This window comes from Ochotona princeps, chromosome 22 (genome assembly GCF_030435755.1).
Source record: "Ochotona princeps isolate mOchPri1 chromosome 22, mOchPri1.hap1, whole genome shotgun sequence".
Taxonomy (NCBI): Eukaryota; Metazoa; Chordata; class Mammalia; order Lagomorpha; family Ochotonidae; genus Ochotona; species Ochotona princeps.
Genome location: NC_080853.1, coordinates 25,305,114 through 25,324,103, shown reverse-complemented (window position 1 = coordinate 25,324,103; position 18,990 = coordinate 25,305,114). Strand labels below are relative to the sequence as shown.

General features: G+C 48.2%; 1 protein-coding gene across 2 annotated transcripts; it reads left to right on the top strand.

Moving 5' to 3' along the window:
• The first annotated feature begins 1,167 nt into the window (after nt 1-1,167).
• Nucleotides 1,168-11,402, top strand: ZNF133 (zinc finger protein 133). 2 transcript variants are annotated; one of them, XM_004585636.2, is made up of 4 exons: nt 1,168-1,306; nt 3,626-3,752; nt 4,734-4,829; nt 9,466-11,402. In XM_004585636.2, the coding sequence occupies exons 2-4, from the start codon at nt 3,632-3,634 to the stop codon at nt 11,214-11,216; spliced, it is 1,968 nt and encodes a 655-aa protein (XP_004585693.2). In that variant the 5' UTR covers nt 1,168-1,306; nt 3,626-3,631; the 3' UTR covers nt 11,217-11,402. The 2 variants fall into 2 exon arrangements, with proteins under 2 accessions (XP_004585693.2, XP_058535473.1); XM_058679490.1 differs by having other exon boundaries at nt 1,258-1,306; nt 3,626-3,715.
• Nucleotides 11,403-18,990: the final 7,588 nt, after the last annotated feature.

Below are 18,990 nucleotides of genomic sequence, written 5' to 3'. Positions count from 1 at the left end.
ACACCTCTGCTCAGCAAGAGGACAGCCACCTGTGAGCATCAGAACAGGAGCAGCGCTTTCATTTCGTAACTGCGAGAACATGAATTCCCGTCACTGGACACCTAGGACACGTAAGGCTGAACAGACTAAGCCACGGGGCCAGCCTAAAGGAGTACAACGGGGTGGGGGGGGGGCAGCTCAATGGCTTGACAGGCTAAACCTCCATGTGCAGTGCCAGTATCCCGTAAGGGCGTTCGTTCATGTCCCCTGGCAGCTCCCTGCTTGTGGCCTGGAAAAGCAGTGGAGGATGGTTCAAGTCCCAGGGACCCTGCACCCGCGTGGGAGACCTGGAGGAGGCTTCTGGCTCCCAGCTTTGGATTGGCTCAGCTCCAGCCGGTGCGGCTGCTTGGGGAATGAGTCATCAGATGGAATACCTTCCTCTGTCTCTCCTCCTCTCTGTATATCTGCCTTTCCAATAAAAATGAATAAATCCTAAAAAAAAGTAGGTCATATGTGTGTGTGTAAACTACAGTGTAAGAAAGATTTTTATTGGAAAGAGATTTACAGGGAGAATAGACAGAACTCTTCCATCTGCTGGCTCACATGATTACCACGGCTGGAGCAAAGCTGATCCAGGAGCCAAGAGCTTCTTCCAGGTCTCCCACGCAGGTGCAGGGTCCCAAAGGTGTGAGCCGTGCTCGACTGCATTCCCAGGCCACTGGATGGGAAAGGACGGCAGCAGGGATTAGAACCGGCGCCCATATGGGATCCCGGCGCGTTCAAGGTGACGACTTTAGCCGTTATTCTATCGCGCCGGGCCCACGATCTACTTCTTATAAACAAAATTTAATAAACCCGGAGTTTCCTTGAGGAATCATGAAAAAGCATGCCTTCTCCCGCCGCCCAAGGTAACAGCCGGCTAGCGCTGGCACCTGTGCCACGCCTGCGGGCTTGAAGCTGCTCGGTGTGGGCCTCCTGGCATGACCCGGTACAGCCAGGCTGAGCTGGGACGGAGCGGGACCCCACAACCCGCTCTTGCAGGCGGAATCCCCAGGGTCACCCCAAACACTGGGACACGCTGCTGCGGTCACCGCGTCATCTCTGCGCGCCGCGGCCGTCGGGGGCGCCGAGCATCCTGGGAGGTGTGGACCCGGCGCCGTGCCGAGGATTCTGGGTAGTGTTTTCTGGGTGCTTGGCTGGGGGCGATTCTCTCCAGCCGGTGATGACCCTCTTGTTCTTGGGTGGCGTTGGTGAGTGAGGCTCCCGTGGGACTCTTGCTGCCACCGTGCCTTTTTTTTCCCCTGAACGGAAAAGGAGGTCTGAAAAGGTTGGTCCATGGGCTGCTCCTTGGGTGCGCCGGTGCTGATGGCGTGGGGGAGCGGCTGATGGTGGTGTTGGGGCCGTCTCCGGATGTCTTCTTTGGGGGTGTGGGCGTACAGACCGAGGGGATGCCTCAGGCTCTCTCAGCGGTGAAGCTGGGCGGTGTAGAGGTGCCGGGCTTGGGCTTTAAGTCCTGGGGATCTTAGGGATGGAGGTGAGTTTGGCTGTGACGGGAATGGCAGCACCTGGGAGAAGCTCGCTCAGTGCTGTAAGTCCTGGGATGGGTGGTCATTGATCAGAAGCCTTAAGGGGACTGTGCTTCCACTGGTGGGGCTGGCAGGGAGTGTCCCTGGGGCCTCGGTCGTCTTCCGTGAGTCGCTGGTTGACCCTGCCTGGGGTACCGGTAAGGAGGCAGGCTGGCTTAGGCAAACAAGCCCCGTTCGACTAGGTGTGGGGTGCAATCTTAGGGTCTGCAGTTGGTCACCCATTGGTTCAAGCCTTGGAGGAGGAGAGGGAACTGGGGCTTCCTCCGACAAAACAAACAAACAAACACAGCCAAACCAGAAATTGGGCAAGCTTCATAAGTATGGAACGCTAGATACCGCCTGCTTCCTGCGGCAGGAATCACAGTGGAACTTCTCAGCCACTTGACCTAAACATTCTTCCCTATTCCCTGTCTGTCAGCTGATCTCACAGCGATGGACTTGGTGCAGGGAGCCGATAATAACACACATGGACTCTGACTGATGGACGAAAGCCGAAGTTTATTAGTGGCATCAGTCTTTATAGACAGAGGGTCATATAGGATAATGGAGGAGGTATTGACCTTATCAACAAAACCCACCAACTGTTTTATACCCTTGTTTGCAACTTTTGTTTTGTATGTCCCAAGTGTTCTCATTCACATGCTATCCACTCAGTTGTTCTCATACAAATATTATCCAATCAATTGTAATCCTGTGCTCACTGACCTTCTAGGGTCACAATGTCCTTCTACACCTGTCCTTACCATCTTTCCTGTCATTTCAAAGGGACAAAGGTTTCAGGAGCAACTTGACTTTGGAAATGTTAAGGGAAGAAGTGCCAGGTATTCCAGGTGAGGCTCTGGGGGAGCAGGGAAAGCGGACAGCATAGCAGCAGAACCACAGATAAAACTTATAAATACACAGAACTTCCTCCTGAAACCTTTGTCCTGGTGGGGCCTTCACTTTGAAATTGTGCTAAGGGAGAGCTAAAACAGCAGTGACAGGGCAAGATGGTGATGAGGACAGGGAACAGGGAACAATGTTTAGGTCGAGTGGCTGAGAAGTTGCACTGTGATTCCTGCTGTAGGAGGCAGGTTGTGTACGTCACGTTCCCCACATTGCACAGCAGAGCTGACTGAGATACTCGCTGGCAGCAGTGATGGGCCTCCAACCCAGGCAGCTTGGTGGCCCCTGCTCGGGTCTGGCAGGTTCCACAAGGCTGAGAGGCAGTGTGCTTACCTGGAAGCAGTGGGATGAGTTGTCTTCCGTTATCAAATTGTAGCAACTTGAGTCACTCACCTACATCAGCACTAACAGGATTGCTTACACCATCTGATAAATGCTTGAAGTCTGTTGTGCTTAGATTTAAAGTTCCCTAATTTTAAGGCTACTGATTTTTGTGTTTACACTCCAAATCCCCTACCCGAGAATTTTTTTCTAAGATTTTGTTTTATTTTTATTGGAAAGTCAGATATACAGAGAGGAGGAGAGACAGAGAGGAAGATCTTTATTTGTTGATTCACTCCCCAGGTACCTGCAATGACCAGAACTGCACTGATCTGAAGCCAGGAGCCTAGAGCCTCTTCCGGGTCTCCCACATGGGTGCAGGATCCCAAGGCTTTGGGCCGTCCTTGACTGCTTTCCCGGGCCACAAGCAGGGAGCTGGGTGAGAAGCAGGGTGGCCGGGATTAGAACTGGCACCCATATGGGATTCCAGTGTGTGTAAGGCTAGGACTTTAGCTGCTAGGCTACCACACTGGACCTACTACCTGAGATTTTGAATGTGTAAGTTCACAAATGCTGCTGCCGGGGTAGATTCGGGCTGGAAGGTCTTGCAACAACTGGCACCAGAGGCAACAGCAGCAGCAGTGGTAGGGTGCCTGCCCGGGGACCCTCTGGGCACCTCTCCCAGTGCTGGCTCTGGGTGAGCAGCAGCAGGGTGCCTGCCCGGGGACCCTCTGGGCACCTCTCCCAGTGCTGGCTCTGGGTGAGCAGCGGCAGGGTGCCTGCCCGGGGACTCTCTGGGTGCCTTCTCTCCTGGGGCTGGCTCTGGGTGAGCAGTGCTGTGTTTCATGTTGCAGACACACATGGCGTTTAGAGATGTGGCTGTGGATTTCACACAGGAGGAGTGGAGCCTGCTGAGTCCTGCCCAGAGAACGCTGTACAAGGAGGTGATGCTGGAGAACTATAGCAACTTGGTGTCTCTGGGTGAGCTTGGCGTGTGCCATCTGCATTCCTATGGCTCCAAGCAGCCATCTTGATTCCCGACTTTTTTGATATTTTTCATTTGGAAGAATTACATATGCACAGAGGCAGACCTTCTACCCACAAGTTCACTTCCCAGATGGCAGCAATAGTCAGGGTTGGGCCAGACTGAAGTCATGAGCCAGGAGCTTCATTCGGGTCTCCCATGTGGGTACAGGAACCCAAGCACTTAGGCCATCTCTGCTGCTTCCCCAGATGCATTAGCAGGGGGTTGATAGGAATTGGAGCAGCCAGGACACGAACTGGCACCCACAGCAGATGCTGGTGCTGCCTATGGTGGTTTAATTGGCTGTGCTATGGTGCTGGACCCCATGATTTGTTTTGTGTTTTTTAAAGAGTATTTATGTTTTTATTTATGAGGTGTGTACACACTCTCTCTCTCTCTCTTCAGACAATTCACCCCCCCGAATGGTTGCCATGGCTGGGTCTGGGCTAGCTTGATCCTGAACCATGGGCAGCTGGGTCAGGAGTGGAGTAGCCAAGCCCTGAACTGCGATTCTCACATGAGATGCCCGTGTCTGAAGTGTCCGGCCACACCACAACACTGGACCCCCTAACTTGGCTTCTGTGTTGGACACAGCAGCAAAGGCGTTTTGTTCTGTTTCTCCAGGAAAGTCTGATTTTATAGAGTTGAAAGTGGGTAGGAGGATGGATGTGTGTCTCTGTGTTCTCCGCTGCTTCCGCCTACACCAAGGCTTTCTTGTCAAGTTAATTTGATAACTGCTTTTAAATGAAACAAGTGCTCATCCACCTGGTATCGTGTAGAAGCAGCTGCATCCATTTCCATTCGCCTTCCCCCAATCTCCCTTTCATTGCTGAGAGCCCCCCACTTTTGGGTCCTGGTATAGTACCATCCAGTTTGGCTCTGAATGCCTGACAGGATCGTTGACCTGCAGTCACTGTATCTTCTTTCTCTATGAGCAGGAATTTCGTTTTCTAAACCCAAACTCATCACTCAGCTGGAGCAAGGGAAGGAGACATGGAGAGAGGACAGACAGTGTCCACTGGCCGCCTGTGCAGGTGAGTGGGGGACACTCTCTACTGGTGAGAACCTTGGGAATGGAAAATACACAGCTGCTGAAGCAAAAAGGGGGCTTCATGCTTGGCAAGTAGACATGTAGAAGACAAGAATTCTTTTTCATGGGAAGGACAGAACTTACCACATCATAATTCCCTTTTCTGATCAGGTTTAATCTTTCTGGTTCTGCTGTTGAAATACAATTGTGCATGTGTTTAAATATGAATATTATACACATTGATGAATAGTCAAGCTCTAACTTTCTGTAAAGTAATAAACTAGTTAATACAAGATTTATTCCATTATTTTAGGCAAGAATATAAGTTAAATTACTACACAAAAACTTGTTGTTTTTTTAGTTTTTAGGAGAATTTAAAAAATGTTATTTATTCCCTGTGTGTTGGTGTGAGTTTGTGTCAGTGAAGCAACGATGTCTATCTTATATAAGGTGCCTTTCAATGGGAACACAACCAAGACAAGGTCATGCCAGCCTAGGCCAGGCTGAAGCCAGGAGCCAGGATTCAATCTGGGTCTCCCATGGGGGTGGCTGGGCCCCAAGCCCTTGAGCCATGCCTCCCAGAGTGTGTGTTAGCTTTAAGCCGGGGTGAGGAGCACAGCTGTGACATAGGAGTCAGGCACAAGGACGTGGGATTCTGCAGTGCTATCTTGACCTCTAGATCAAATGCCTGTGCCGGGAAACCGCCCCCCCCCCCCCTTTTTAAATTTATTTGAAAGGTAGTTGTAAAAGAGCTAGCAGGGGAGGTGATGATAGATTTTTTAGCCTCTCATTCACTCCCCAAATGATCATAACAGTCAGAGTTGAGCCAGGTTGAAGTCAGGAGCCAGGAGCTTCATCTGGAGCACCCACATGGTGCAGGGCCTCAAACACTTGGGCCAGCTTCTGCTGCTTTCCCGGGCACGTTAGCAGGGCTGGATGGGGAGTGCAGCAGCGAGAACTCAAACTCCTGCCCTTGTCGGGGCGATGCCAGTGGTGGCTTAGCTTTCTACATCACACTGCTGGCTTCTCCCCAAGACAACCTAAAATATCAATTTTTATAGGGATTTTCTAATAGAGCTGTTAGAAACTAAAAAGTGTTATGATCAGTTTTGATAGTAAAAATTAGCTGAAAAATGTTACTTCTGGAATTTACTTTGAGTAAAGTAAGTGTAGAATCATTATTTCCAACACTGTCCTTATATCTTTATAAGATATTAATTAGATACATGTCTACATTTTTCTAACCTAACATTTATATGCATAAAATTAGCTGAAGAGATCTTTAAAATCAGTGATTGAATCTTAGAAGTTTAGGTTAATAAAGATTTCTTTGGGAAAGAGAACCATGATTTATAGCACTATATTATGTAATGTTACATTGAAACTATGATAAAATCAAGGAAAGACATCTGATTTCCAAGTTTTACCGTATTTTAAAGTACTCAATCCACCTCTGACTCATATGCCAACAAATAAAGTTCTCTGTGTGATTCATCAGTGCGGAGTGCCTCTCGTTCTTGGAGTGCAGCCTTGCGACCATGGCTGCAACTGAACCATTCCCTGAAGGGCTGGAACTTGAGTGACAGCAGGAAAGTTTGCCTGCAGAAACCTGTGCATCCTCACCAATGAGAATTCAGTTTTAGTTTTAATTTGAATACTCGAGTTTTTAAATGATAAGCTTGTATTGATGCTCACTGGTCTCTCTGTAAGCCTATCAGGATGGGAATACCCGAAGACTGAAAACACCTTATTGGGACAGGCATTGTGGTGCTATAGATTGAGGTACCTGCATCCCATATCCTTTATAATTTTCTTTCTTTTTTTATGATTTTTTTTTTCCCCTTGAAAAGACAGATGTACAGAGAGATAGAGAGACAGAGAAAGATTTTCCATCTGTTGGTTCACTCCCCAAGTAGCCACAACAGCCACAGCTGAGCCGATCTGGAGCTAGGAGCTTCTCCTGGGTCTCCTATGCAATTACAGGGTCCCAAGGTTTTGGGCCATCCTCCACTGCTTTCCCAGGCTATAAGCAGGAAGCTAGATGGGAAGTGGAGTAGCCAGGACACAACCAGCACCCATTTGGGATCCTGGCAGATGCAAGGTGAGGATCCAGCACTAGACCACTGTGCAGGGTGGTCATTTAAAAAAGCCTTATTTATTTGAAAGGCAGTTTCAGACACACAGAGAGAAAGAGATGGAGAGATCTTCCTGCTGATTTACTCACCCAGTGGCCACTATTGCCAGGACTGGGCCAGACTAAGTCAGAAGCCTGGAACTCCATCTGGGTGGCCAACATTTTTGTGAGGTCCCAACTACTTGGGCCATATTTCCATTTTCCCAGGCATGTTGGCAAGGAGCTGGTTGAAAGTGGAACAGCTAAGACTCAAACCAGTGCCCTCATGGGCTGCTGGCACCAAAGATGGTAGCTTCACCCCTCTGCATCCCATATTCGAGTGCTGGTTTAAGTCCTGGTTCCTGAGCTTTCAACCCAACTTCCTGCTAATGCATCCTGGGAGGCAACAGTGATGTTCAAGTGCTTGAGTCTCTGTTCCCCATGTGGGAGACCCAGATGGTAGTTCCAGGATCCTGGCCTTGACCTGGCTCAACTCTGGCTAGAGTAGGTCAATCAGTAGATAGAGGATCTCTGTCATTCTGTCTTTCAGGAAGATGAAATCATAAGATAAAGATTTAAATAGCAGCATTTATTTAAAAAAAAATTTTTTTTTTTAAGATTTTTAATTTTTTTTTTATTGGAAAGGTGGATATACAGAGAAGAGGAGAAACAGAGAGAGATCTTCCATCTGATGGTTCACCAGGTGGCCGCAGTGGCTAGAGCTGAGCCAATCAGTAGCCAGGAGCTTCTTCTGGGTCTTGCACATGGGTGCAGAGTCCCAGGCTTTGGGCTGTCCTCGACAGCTTTCCCAGACCACAAGTAGAGAGCTGAATGGGAAGTGGAGCTGCTGGGATTAGAACTGGCACCCATATGGGATCCCGGCGTGTGCAAGGCGAGGACTTTAGCCACTACGTTATCATGCCGGGCCCTAAATACCGACATTTAAAATACTAACTAATTCTGTTTGTCTTCTATCACCCTGAGTAGATGTAACTGTTTTGAAATGTCCCAGAAAGTGGCAATGGCAGGGAAAGATGCGGGGGTCAGAGGGAGCTATACTTCTCAAACCTGCCACTGTTTATAAAGGCACAGAAGTTAGGGCTGTTCTAAGCATAAGTGGAAGGATTGCCTTTATCAAAGTCACACGTTTACCCCAGAAGAAAGTCACAGTACCTTCTGCTGCAAAACCCACTTAATGTGTCTGTGTCCTAACGTCTGACATAGCCCCCAGCAACACCTCAGTGTTTGCTTCCCTCCTTTAACATAGCCAAGAGAAAATTACACCACAAACTGAAGTGCAGACTTCCACAAAGCTCAACGCTGGCTAGAAATGGAAATACAAAATCAGTTTAAATTGTAGAGCCCCAAACAACCAAAGTTAAACAAACAAAACTCATTGAGAAGCAGTGGAAACAGATTTCCTTCTCTGCTGAGTAACAGGCCGTAGGGATCCTTGTGGCTTCTCAGCCTTCCAAGTCAAGGTTAGCAGAAAGGAAGGAGTTGTGCCTCCGTCCTGCCCTCCGTCCTGACGCGGTGAGGCGAAGGCACTCCCCAGGTGGTTTGCGCAGTGGGAAGAGTCAGTGATGAGCCAAGGGGATTAGACTATTCATAATGAGGGCTGAAAAGCAGCACTCTGTGTAGAATGGGCTTATCCTGAGATGTAGGAGCATACAGAGTTAGTTTAAATAAGTTAGATTCTTCTTTGGCCAAGAAAAGAATGTTTAGATAAACCGTGTAAGCTCATATCCGGTTACTTAAATTGTTTCATCGCGTATTACCTTCTGCTACCTGCAGCAGGTTTTCATGAATCAGCACATTCAATGTTGGAAGAGGTGCTGCCGATTGAAAACTTCTTCACACTCATTTCAGGGGAAACTTTTATTTACACCAAGTGTAAAAATCAACATTGCACGAGCAGGGAGCGTCGTAGGTCAGTGGGGCCTAAGCTGTGTTGCTGCCTCACAACAATCCTGGCACACTGTAGTCCTGTAACAGATATTTGTTAGTGAGATTGCACACTTAGCTGCCTCCCACACTCTTTCTCTTTAAGCACCCTCTCCCTACACCAGGGGTTCTCCGTCCCATCTGAATGACTGCTCTCTCAGTCCATCCCTGTCCTCAGAGGGAAAGGATGTTGGACACTTCCACGTTGGTCCTATGGCTAAGGCTCTTTCAGTTGAAAAGCAAATCCTGTGAACATGGCTTGTGTGAGGAGTTGTAAATTAGAAGGTAATGATAGTAGTCATTTTGTAGAGACAGTTGCCTGTGTTGTATGTGAGCCCTAAGTACACACTCGGAACTTCTTGTAATGTTTTATATGAATAAATCTTAGGATGTGAGGTGCAGTCATAGGATGGAAGATAGATCATCATGTAAGTTACAGGGAAAAGGAAGTCGTGGTTAGGTGGCACTTGAGTCGGAAGTATTTTGGAGGACAGGGAATCGAGTCTCCCCATCACACTAGGCAGAACTGCTCAGGCTGCCTCTCGGGACTCAGTTGTGACTCCGACTTTTGTCTCTGCAACAGAACCAAAACCAGAACTCAGCCTTGGTCCTTGTTGCCCTCCCGGTCTCTCCAGTCAGAACTTCCCCATGCAACACCCACTGGGTGATCCTCCCCGCTGGATCTTCTCGTGCTTGTGTGCAGAGACGCACGCCGTCGAGCCAGGCGTCGAGCCGGGGGAGCCGGCCCCTGGGGAACAGGAGCCGCAGCAAGCCTCTGATGGACACATCTGGAGCAATAGAGCAGAAGATCACGGGAGACGGCGCACCAGGCCTTTGTTTGGAAGGACAAAGAAGAGGGCTTTGGGAGCATGTTCCAGGCCACCCCAAGGGCAGCTGGTCAGCTCTCAGAGTGGCATTGGAAGGGAGGAGGCTGAGGCGAGTGCGTCTGAGACAGGAAACCCGGAGGAAACGAACAGATTGTTGGAAAGGATAGAAGTCTTGGGATTTGGAACGGTCAACTGTGGAGAGTGCGGGCTGGGCTTCAGCAAGCTGGCAAACCTGCTGAGTCACCAGAGGATACACTCAGGGGAGAAACCCTATGTGTGTGGCGTGTGCGAGAAGGGCTTCAGTCTGAAGAAGAGCCTTGCCAGGCACCAGAAGGCACACTCAGGGGAGAAACCCATCGTGTGCAGGGAGTGCGGGCGAGGGTTTAACCGGAAGTCGACGCTCATCATCCACGAGAGGACGCACTCTGGCGAGAAGCCTTACATGTGCACTGAATGTGGGCGGGGCTTCAGTCAGAAGTCCAACCTCATCATACACCAGAGAACACACTCAGGAGAGAAACCATACGTGTGCCGTGAGTGTGGCAAAGGCTTTAGCCAGAAGTCGGCTGTTGTCCGGCACCAGAGGACACACTTGGAGGAGAAGACCATTGTGTGCAGTGACTGTGGCCTGGGTTTCAGTGACAGATCCAACCTCATCTCCCACCAGAGGACACACTCGGGTGAGAAGCCCTATGCCTGCAAGGAGTGTGGGCGTTGTTTTAGGCAAAGGACAACCCTTGTCAACCACCAGAGGACGCACTCCAAGGAGAAACCCTATGTGTGCGGAGTGTGTGGGCACAGCTTCAGCCAGAATTCAACCCTCATCTCTCACCGGAGGACACACACAGGGGAGAAGCCATATGTGTGTGGGGTGTGTGGGCGAGGCTTCAGTCTGAAGTCCCACCTCAACAGACACCAGAACATACATTCTGGGCAGAAGCCCATTGTGTGCAAGGACTGTGGCCGGGGCTTCAGCCAGCAGTCCAATCTCATCAGACACCAGAGGACACACTCAGGGGAGAAGCCCATGGTCTGTGAGGAGTGTGGGCGTGGCTTCAGTCAGAAGTCCAACCTCCTTGCACACCAGAGGACACACTCAGGGGAGAAGCCATACGTGTGCCGCGAGTGTGGGCGGGGCTTCAGTCACCAGGCTGGGCTCATCAGGCACAGGAGGAAACACTCAAGGGAGAAGCCGTACACGTGCAGGCAGTGTGGACTAGGCTTTGGCAATAAGTCAACTTTAATCACACATAAGCGGGTCCACTCAGAAGAGAAACCTTGCCTGGGTGGAGAGTGTGGCCAAAGCTTTATCCCAAAGTCCCAGGTCACGTTACATCAGCTGGCACAAAAGGGTGAGAAGCCTCAAATGTGCAAGATGTGTGGGCAGGGCTTTAGCCAGAAGTCTCACCTCCGCAAACATCGGAAGATAAAGGCCATCCACCACAAAGCACCACTGCGCCCTGAGGCCCACGCGGGGCAGCCTGCTGGTCGCCCGTACTCTCTTTGAAAAGTAGAGGTGGTGATGAGGACCAGCTGCCCACATGTTTACACTTCCAGGAAACATGCAGTGGAGTAGAAGATTGCATTCCATAAATGTTCTAGAGACATTGAACTTAGTCTACTTTCCCCACACGAAGTCCTCTCCACATTTTGTGGCCTTTGGTTCTAATAAATCTTCCTTACACATCTGTAACCTTGACTGTATACCTCTCACTCATCTATGAAGATAGGGAATAAGGAGTGACACAGGTACTCTGAATGCTTCAATGTCTGCTATTCTACAAGAATTCACTTCTTCGGAAGATGTAAGTGTCAAGTTGTTCATAGACCCTTCTTGTGCAGGAGAGAATCTGGGAACGTAACACAGTGATTTCATTTGAGGGAGGGAAACCTTCCAGAAAATGTGACTTTCTCTAGTTTCCTGTGGAGCTACATTCCCCTTGGCTTCTGTGACAGCTCCCTTTGTTGCTTCTCTTTCTAGCCCTCAGGTTTTCTTTGCTCAGTCACCCCCCAACAACAACTACCACTTCTGTTGCATTTCTTGGGCCTTGGTGTCTAGTTCTTCCATCTTGGGACTCTCACCAATACATTGTCCCCAGAAGGCCAATCCCAGAGCTTTGTCTGTCAGCTATTATCAAGCTATCTGTAGTCTCAAGAGCCCTGGGTCTCCATCATATCCATACCAAACCACCAGGGACATGGATAATTCCCACCAACCCACAGCAATACTACCTCATTGGAACTCCATTAACTATAGCAGTCTTTAGCCACGTGTCTCTCTTAGCCCTCCAATAATGAAGATCTTTGAAGCTACACTTCCAAATCAGCCCTGTAGGGTTTAGGACTGTAAGACATGCTTCCTTCTCAGGAGTTAGCTCAATGCCAACCATTAAGTAACAAATCTAAGGTCCCAGAGCCACAACCCTTAGATTCCCCCATCAGGCTAAAATACTGCACCATGTTGAAAGAGCCTTAGCCTTAATTCTCCATTGTGCTCCAGTCCCAAGTGGTTTTGCTCAGCATAAGTGGTCTTCAAGGTCAAAGTATAAGGCTTCTGAAAGATTTAAGTGGGAGGCTTGTATACTATGTAAAATGTGAATTTTAAGAGTATTTTTCATGGCACTTTAACAACCACACCAGGGCAAGATTCATCATGAAGAGTTTTGTAAATGTGATTTTGTCTAATGGGAACCCGTGGTATTTGTAATAGAAGTAACAGCTTAGTCTCAAACAAACAAAAGCCTTTACTTTTGCATAGTTGGGGAGGCAGGAAAGCATAGACTGGTGAAAAAGGAACGATAGTTCAGAATGCAGACACTAGCCTGGAGAGCCACTCCCAGGGCTGTACGCAAGGACCTGGTGGCAGGGTTCCAGCTGAATGTTAGAGTTTAGAATTCCAGAGAGTTAGAGCGGAGGTGATATCATGGGACTTCTGAGACCTTCCTAAGAAGACTTACAGCGACTGTTCTTTGATCCTTGCTGCTGTGCCATGCAACTTACAGAGGCACCATGGTCATCAGCCACAGCTCAACTAAACCCAAGTGAACATCAGCCGCAGTTACGTGAGTGAGCCATTGTGGATGTCCTGTCCTGCCTTCAAATAACTGAAGCTCCAGCCAGCATCTGCAACCACGTGAGGGAACCGAGTGAGAACCATCCAGCTTTGCTTGATCAACCAATAGGACTGTAACAGGTGAGGCTAAGACTGTCTTTTAAGTGATAAATTTTAGGGTTGTTGTACAGCAGTAGATACTGTAATGCTTTCACAATGTGGGGCTGAGTTTTCTAACCAGGACTCAAAATCTCAACATCCAATCGGTTAACATGAAAATAAGTTCAGGAAAAAAAGATTCTGGAAGGCCATCCACATTTTCATTTAAAAAATATATCCTTAACATAAGTGAAGGTAAATAATGAAGACCACACAGTAACATTTGTTCCTTTCAGATTAACAGCAACTATAAAATTCAAAAACACTTGTAGATTGAGGAGACAGGTACACTTAACAGAGAAGTTATAGTGAGGAACACAAATTTTGTAGCTAAGAGGTATGTTAACAGACCACTAGAGGTATTCCACAGCAGATTTGAGAGGGCAATGGGCTTGCATATAGAGTTGTCTGAGGAACACAAAGAAGACCAAAGAAAAATAAGCAGAGCCCAAGAAATACCATGAAGTGGACCATTTGTATGTTAGGAATGCCCCAGGCAGAAGCAAGTAAGACAGAGGTATGGGAGGAACATTTGAATGAATGGCCAGAATTTCCTAAAGGTGATGAAAGGCAGGAAAATACTCATCCAAGAAGCTTCATGAATTTCAAGTAAGATTAATTCAGAGACATCCACACCGAGATGCCATGTAATCCAACTTTCAAAAAATAAGAATCTTGAAATGAGAGAAGTAGAATCTGCTTTACGAGGGGCTCTAAGTAAGACTAAAAATGGATTATTATTTTTTTTAAAGATTTATTTTATCGCAAAGTCAGATATACAGAGAGGAGGAGAGACAGAGAGGAAGATCTTCCGTCCAATGATTCACTCCCCAAGTGGCCACAATGGCCAGTGCTGTGCCGATCCCAGCCCAGGAGCCAGGAACCTTCTCCAGGTCTCCCACACAGGTGCAGGGTCCCAAGGCTTTGGGCTATCCGCAACTGCTTTCCCAGATCACAAGCAGGGAGCTGGATGGGAAGTGGGGCTGCCGGGATTAGAACTGGCACCCATATGGGATCCCGGGGCGTTCAAGACGAGGACTTTAGCCACTAGGCCACAGCGCCGGGCCCAAGAATGGATTATTTTTAAACAGGAAGTCATGAAGACCAAAAGCAATGGAATGACAAAGTGTTAAAAAAAATACCAAAAACTCCAGCAAAATTATCCTTTAAAAAGTGTAGGACTGGGGAGGTGTTCAGCCTGGTGGTTAAAGTACAATGTCCCAGACACAGTGTTTATGTTTAATGTCCAGCCCCTGATTCCAGCTTTCTGCTAAAGCAGACTTTGGGATGCAGTAGTGATGACTTGTAGGACTGGGCTTGTATTAGACATTTGGGAGACCTGGATTGAGTTCCTCTAGCCTGGCCCAGTCCCAGCCATTGCAGGCATTTGGGGAGTGAAGCAATAGATCTTAGTAGGCGTGCGTTCTCCTTTCCTCTGTCGTGTGTGTGTGTTTTGATCTATCTGCCTTTCACGCACACAGTTTTTAAAAAGATTTGTGTTTATTTTTATTGGAAAGTCAGACATACAGAGAAGAGGTGAAACAGAAATAAAGATTTTCCATCCACTGATTCACTCCTCAAGTGGCCACAATGACAGGAACTGAGCCGATCCAAAGCCAGGATCAGGAGCTTATTCCAGGTCTCCCACGCAGGTGCAGGAACCCAAGACTTTGGGCCGTCCTCGACTGCTTTCCCAGGCCACAAGCAGGGAGCTGGATGAGAAGTGGAGATGCTGGGACATGAACCAGCATTCATATAGGATCCTAGCACATGCAAGATGAGGATTTTAGCCACTAGGCTACTGTGCCGGGCCCACAACATGAATTTGTTGTTAGCAGACTGAATTTACGAGAAACATTAATGAGTTAAAAGGATATATTAGGGCAGGTGCTGTAGCACAGTGGATTAAGCTGCCATTTTGAATGCCCACATTCCACACTGGAAGTCCAGTTTGAGTCTTAGTGTTTCCATTTTAATCCAATTTTCTGATGTATGCTGGGAGGCAACAGATGTTAGCTCATCTGTGGTCCTGCCGCTCACACGTGAGACTGGGGTGGAGTTCTAGGCATCGGCTCTGCCTCTGTCAGTACCAGCTGTTGCATGGGAGTGATCCAGAGAATGGGACAGATCTTTTTTCCTCCTCCTTTCTCTCTTTTGCCTTCCAAGTAGATGAAAAATATATTTTTAAAAATAAGATGCACTGCGGGTCCAGCATAGTAGCCTAGTGGCTAAAGTCCTCACCTTGCATGCACCAGGATCCCATATGGGCACCAACTCTAATCCCCGCAGCCCCACTTCCCATCCAGCTCCTGCTTGTAGCCTGGAAAAGCAGTCGAGGACGGCCCAAAGTCTTGGGACCCTGCACCCAGGCAGGGAGACCTGGAATAAGCTCCTGGCTCCTGGCTTCCGACTGGCACAGCACTAGCCGTTGCAGCTGCTTGGGGAGTGAATCATCGGACGGAAGAAATTTCTCTCTGTCTCTCCTCCTCTCTATATATCTGACTTTACAATAAAATTAAATAAATCTTAAAAAAATATGATATACTGCAAAAAATGTTTATTTACCACAAAATGAGGCAGTAATGGAGAAACAGGAACGTAAGACATACAGAAAACAGTATCAAGGATCTGGTGTCGCGGTGGAGCAGGTGAACTCTAGCATCCCCTAAGAGTGCCAGCTGGAGTCAGGCTCCTCTACTTCTGACTCCGTTCCTGCCAGTGGCCTAGTGCCCAGCTAGCACTCTGAATTACATGGCCTGTGGAAGTCCTGCCACCCTGTGAGAGACCCAGAGGAAGCTCCTGGCTCAGGCTGTGACCTGGCCAGCCATCTGGGGAGTGAGCCAGTGTGTGTGGCGGGGGGCACTCTCTCTCTCTCTCTTTCTCTCTCTCTCTCTCTCTCTCTCATCTTTCTGCCTCTCCCTTTCTGACTCTACCTTTAAAATAGATTAAAAAAAAACAAAAAAAAGAAAACATTACCAAAGTGGTAGACATTTTATCAAGAGCTAGATGAAATGCAAATAGACTGTTCTCCAGTTAAAAGCCACAGATCAAAATGAAGGATTATGAACTCTGGTCTAACTATATCCTGTCAGGGATAGACTTCAGATTGGAACACAAATAGATTAAAAGTAAAATGATTAAAAAAAAACTAAAAGGATACATCAGGCAAACAACTCAAGTGAAGCTAGAGTGGTCATACTGTTATTAGAAAATTAGACTTTTAAGTCAAATATTACTAGAGGTAAAGAAGGACATTTTATAATGGGAAAAGGGCCAGTTCTTTAGAAAGGTACACCAATCACAGACATACACCCTTAGCAATAGCGTTTCAAAATAAATGGAGCAAAAGTTGATAGGATGAAGGAGGAAAATAGTTTGATTAATGTCATCAGAGTCTTCAGCATCTCACTTGTGACAGTGATGAAACAACTGACACAGCAGCAGGGCAGTACAGCAGCTTCACAGACCATACTGTTTCCTGCAGTTTGCTATCCATGAACAAAAACAGTTTTTCCAGATAGATCCGTCGGGTCATGTCATGTCTAAACATTAAATGGTCTGAAATAATACAAAGTACATTTTCCCAACTATAAGTGGAAGAATCTAAGCAGAGGGAGACCAAAAAATTCATAAGTTTGTAACACCCCTATTGAACCAGTGGGTCAAATAAATCATGAAGGAAATTACACAGTATTTTAGATTTGTTATTTATCTATTTATTTAAAGGCAGAATGTCAGAGAGACAGAAATTCCATCCGTCTCCCCAGATGCCCACTACACCTGCGGCTGGGTCAGACCAAGCCAGGAGCTGGGAGCTCTGGTAAGGTTTTGTTGTGGGAGACAAGCTTTCTTGGTGGCCTTAAAGCTTGGGCTGTTGATGCTGGGGTCCCAGGTGTCGTTAGGGACATCACTGATACTGGATCACCCAGCGTCACCCAGCAATGTTGGCACTCCTGGTCTCCTAGACGCAAGGATTTGGAATACAGTGGTCTCTGGGTATATTACCAATATAGCAGGTTCTGGAACACACAGGTGACTTGTGGGTAAACCAAGCACTCGCGAGGTCTGTGAAAGGTTTGCTACATCTTTGAGTTTTCAAAGAGGCCCATCTGAATGATGATCTGGCTTATCCCAAGCAGTTTTTAGCTGCTGAAAAGCGAAACATCCCACTCCTCAGACATCTTAGGGCACTCTAAACCCCTCAGAGAAAGCACCCCCTGCACACTACCTTCAGGGTGTGCTCTGTGACCAAAGCATGGCTGTGCGAAGAGCAGACGGGATGGCACGGAAATCCCAAGGTCAGGCGTGGACATGCAGAACAGGGCTAGCAGCTGGCTTCTCAATGAAAATCATGTTGACCACTATGAAGATCTGGAACTCCTGTAGAGAATCCACACACCCAAATACATCATGCTTAGCATAAATACTTTTGGAGCATCTTATAAGTTCGTGCTTAGTGTTGGGGTTTCTTTTTTGTTTGCATTCATAGTGAATGTGGCCCACGAAGGCCTGGACCCTCAGTACCCTAACCCCATTTAGTTGGCATCTGGCACATGGCTGCCAGTTTACCAAACCTGGCTTCTCCAGATTCCTCCACGGGGGGAAACCCAGGAATAAACATGAGTTTACAGACTAAAGGAAGGAAGGCATTCATTTCTTGTAGGTCTGCTTGCTTTCTCTCTTGCTGCCAGTTTGTGACCAGTGCTGTGCAGAGCTGGGTAAGCCTCCACCTTGCACACAGCTGGGACTTGCCTTAGGAAGCTGTGCAAGTTCTTTGGCTGATTGGGGAACCACTGCACATCCTGACAGTGAGGCAGCTCGAGTGGAGGAAAACCACAGAAGCTTTTAAGTGGTGGCTGACCCCTCATCAGCTCTGGGGGCCACAGCTGATGCGTACAGGGCTTGGAGAGAGGAGAGCTGAAGGGCAGTGATTTCACCAAATCGAGGGAGGTGATGTAGGCTAAGCCAGTGGTTTCAGAAGCAAGGGGGAAGACAAGGAACCAGGAACAGCCTAGAAGATGCGAGCCACAGGGCTTGATGAGGGGATGTGAAGCGGGAGGAAGAGGAGTTGAGCCCTAGGCAGCTTGGGTGCCGCTGCTAGCTAGATGAGACAAGAGGCATGGCTGCAGGACTGGGCATACAAGGCATGGGGCCAGGGACACGAGGTCTGGGGCTGGGGATATGAGATGGCCATGAGGCTGGGGACATGAGGCACAGGACCCCATTGGACATGAGGTACAGAGCTGGGGACATGAGGCATTGCTGTGAGGCTGGGGACAAGAGGCACAGAGCCAGAACACAAGGCACAGGGATAAGGACACAAGGCACAGGCAGGGGACACGAGGCATGGGAGCTGGGGACACGAGGCATGGCTGTGGGACCAGGGACATGAGGCATGGCTGTAGGGCTGGGGACATGAGGCACGGGGCTGGGGACATGAGGCACGGGGCTGGGGACAAGAGGCCCAGGGCTGGGGACATGAGGCCCGGGGCTGGGGACATGAGGCACGGGGCTGGGGATATGAGGTACAGCTGTAGGCTGAGGCTCACCCCCATAACAAACAGAGCGAGCCTCATCAGAGGGACTTCCTCACTCCCAGCTGCCAAGGCTCTCTCTAGTTTTTAACTCATTGTCTAAGGGGGGGGGGAGGGGGAGGCTTGTGTTCCTGATTCTGCACCCCTGTCCAAATTGCAGACAGGACCCCCTCCCCCGAAAAAAAAGAAATAAAGAACAGATAGTGAGTACTCAATTAGTTATTCTAAACTACTAAATATCCTATGAGGGACTCTGCAAATCCAGCATTACCACCCAGAGATTGACACAACTATATGAAGGAAGAAGGAGGCAAAATTGCACATTTCTGCAAATAGTTTATTCCAGGCTGATTTGTCCATCAAAATCAAGCCAGGCTAATAGGAAAATTGATGAGTTCAACATACAAAAAAATAAATGTTTAAGTAAGCTATGTATTACTTTGAAGCCACCAGAAAAAAAAACACAGAAACATGTGCTAAGCATTACATGTATTTCTGTTTGGCATCACTGTACTGTACATGCACATGTACCACAT

Coding starts and splice junctions, on each gene's coding strand:
- ZNF133 (XM_004585636.2), top strand. CDS start 3,632: ATGGCGTTTAGAGATGTGGCTGTGGATTTCACACAGGAGGAGTGGAGC. Junction 3,753..4,733: donor TAGCAACTTGGTGTCTCTGG/GTGAGCTTGGCG, acceptor CTCTATGAGCAG/GAATTTCGTTTTCTAAACCC. Junction 4,830..9,465: donor TCCACTGGCCGCCTGTGCAG/GTGAGTGGGGGA, acceptor TCTCTGCAACAG/AACCAAAACCAGAACTCAGC.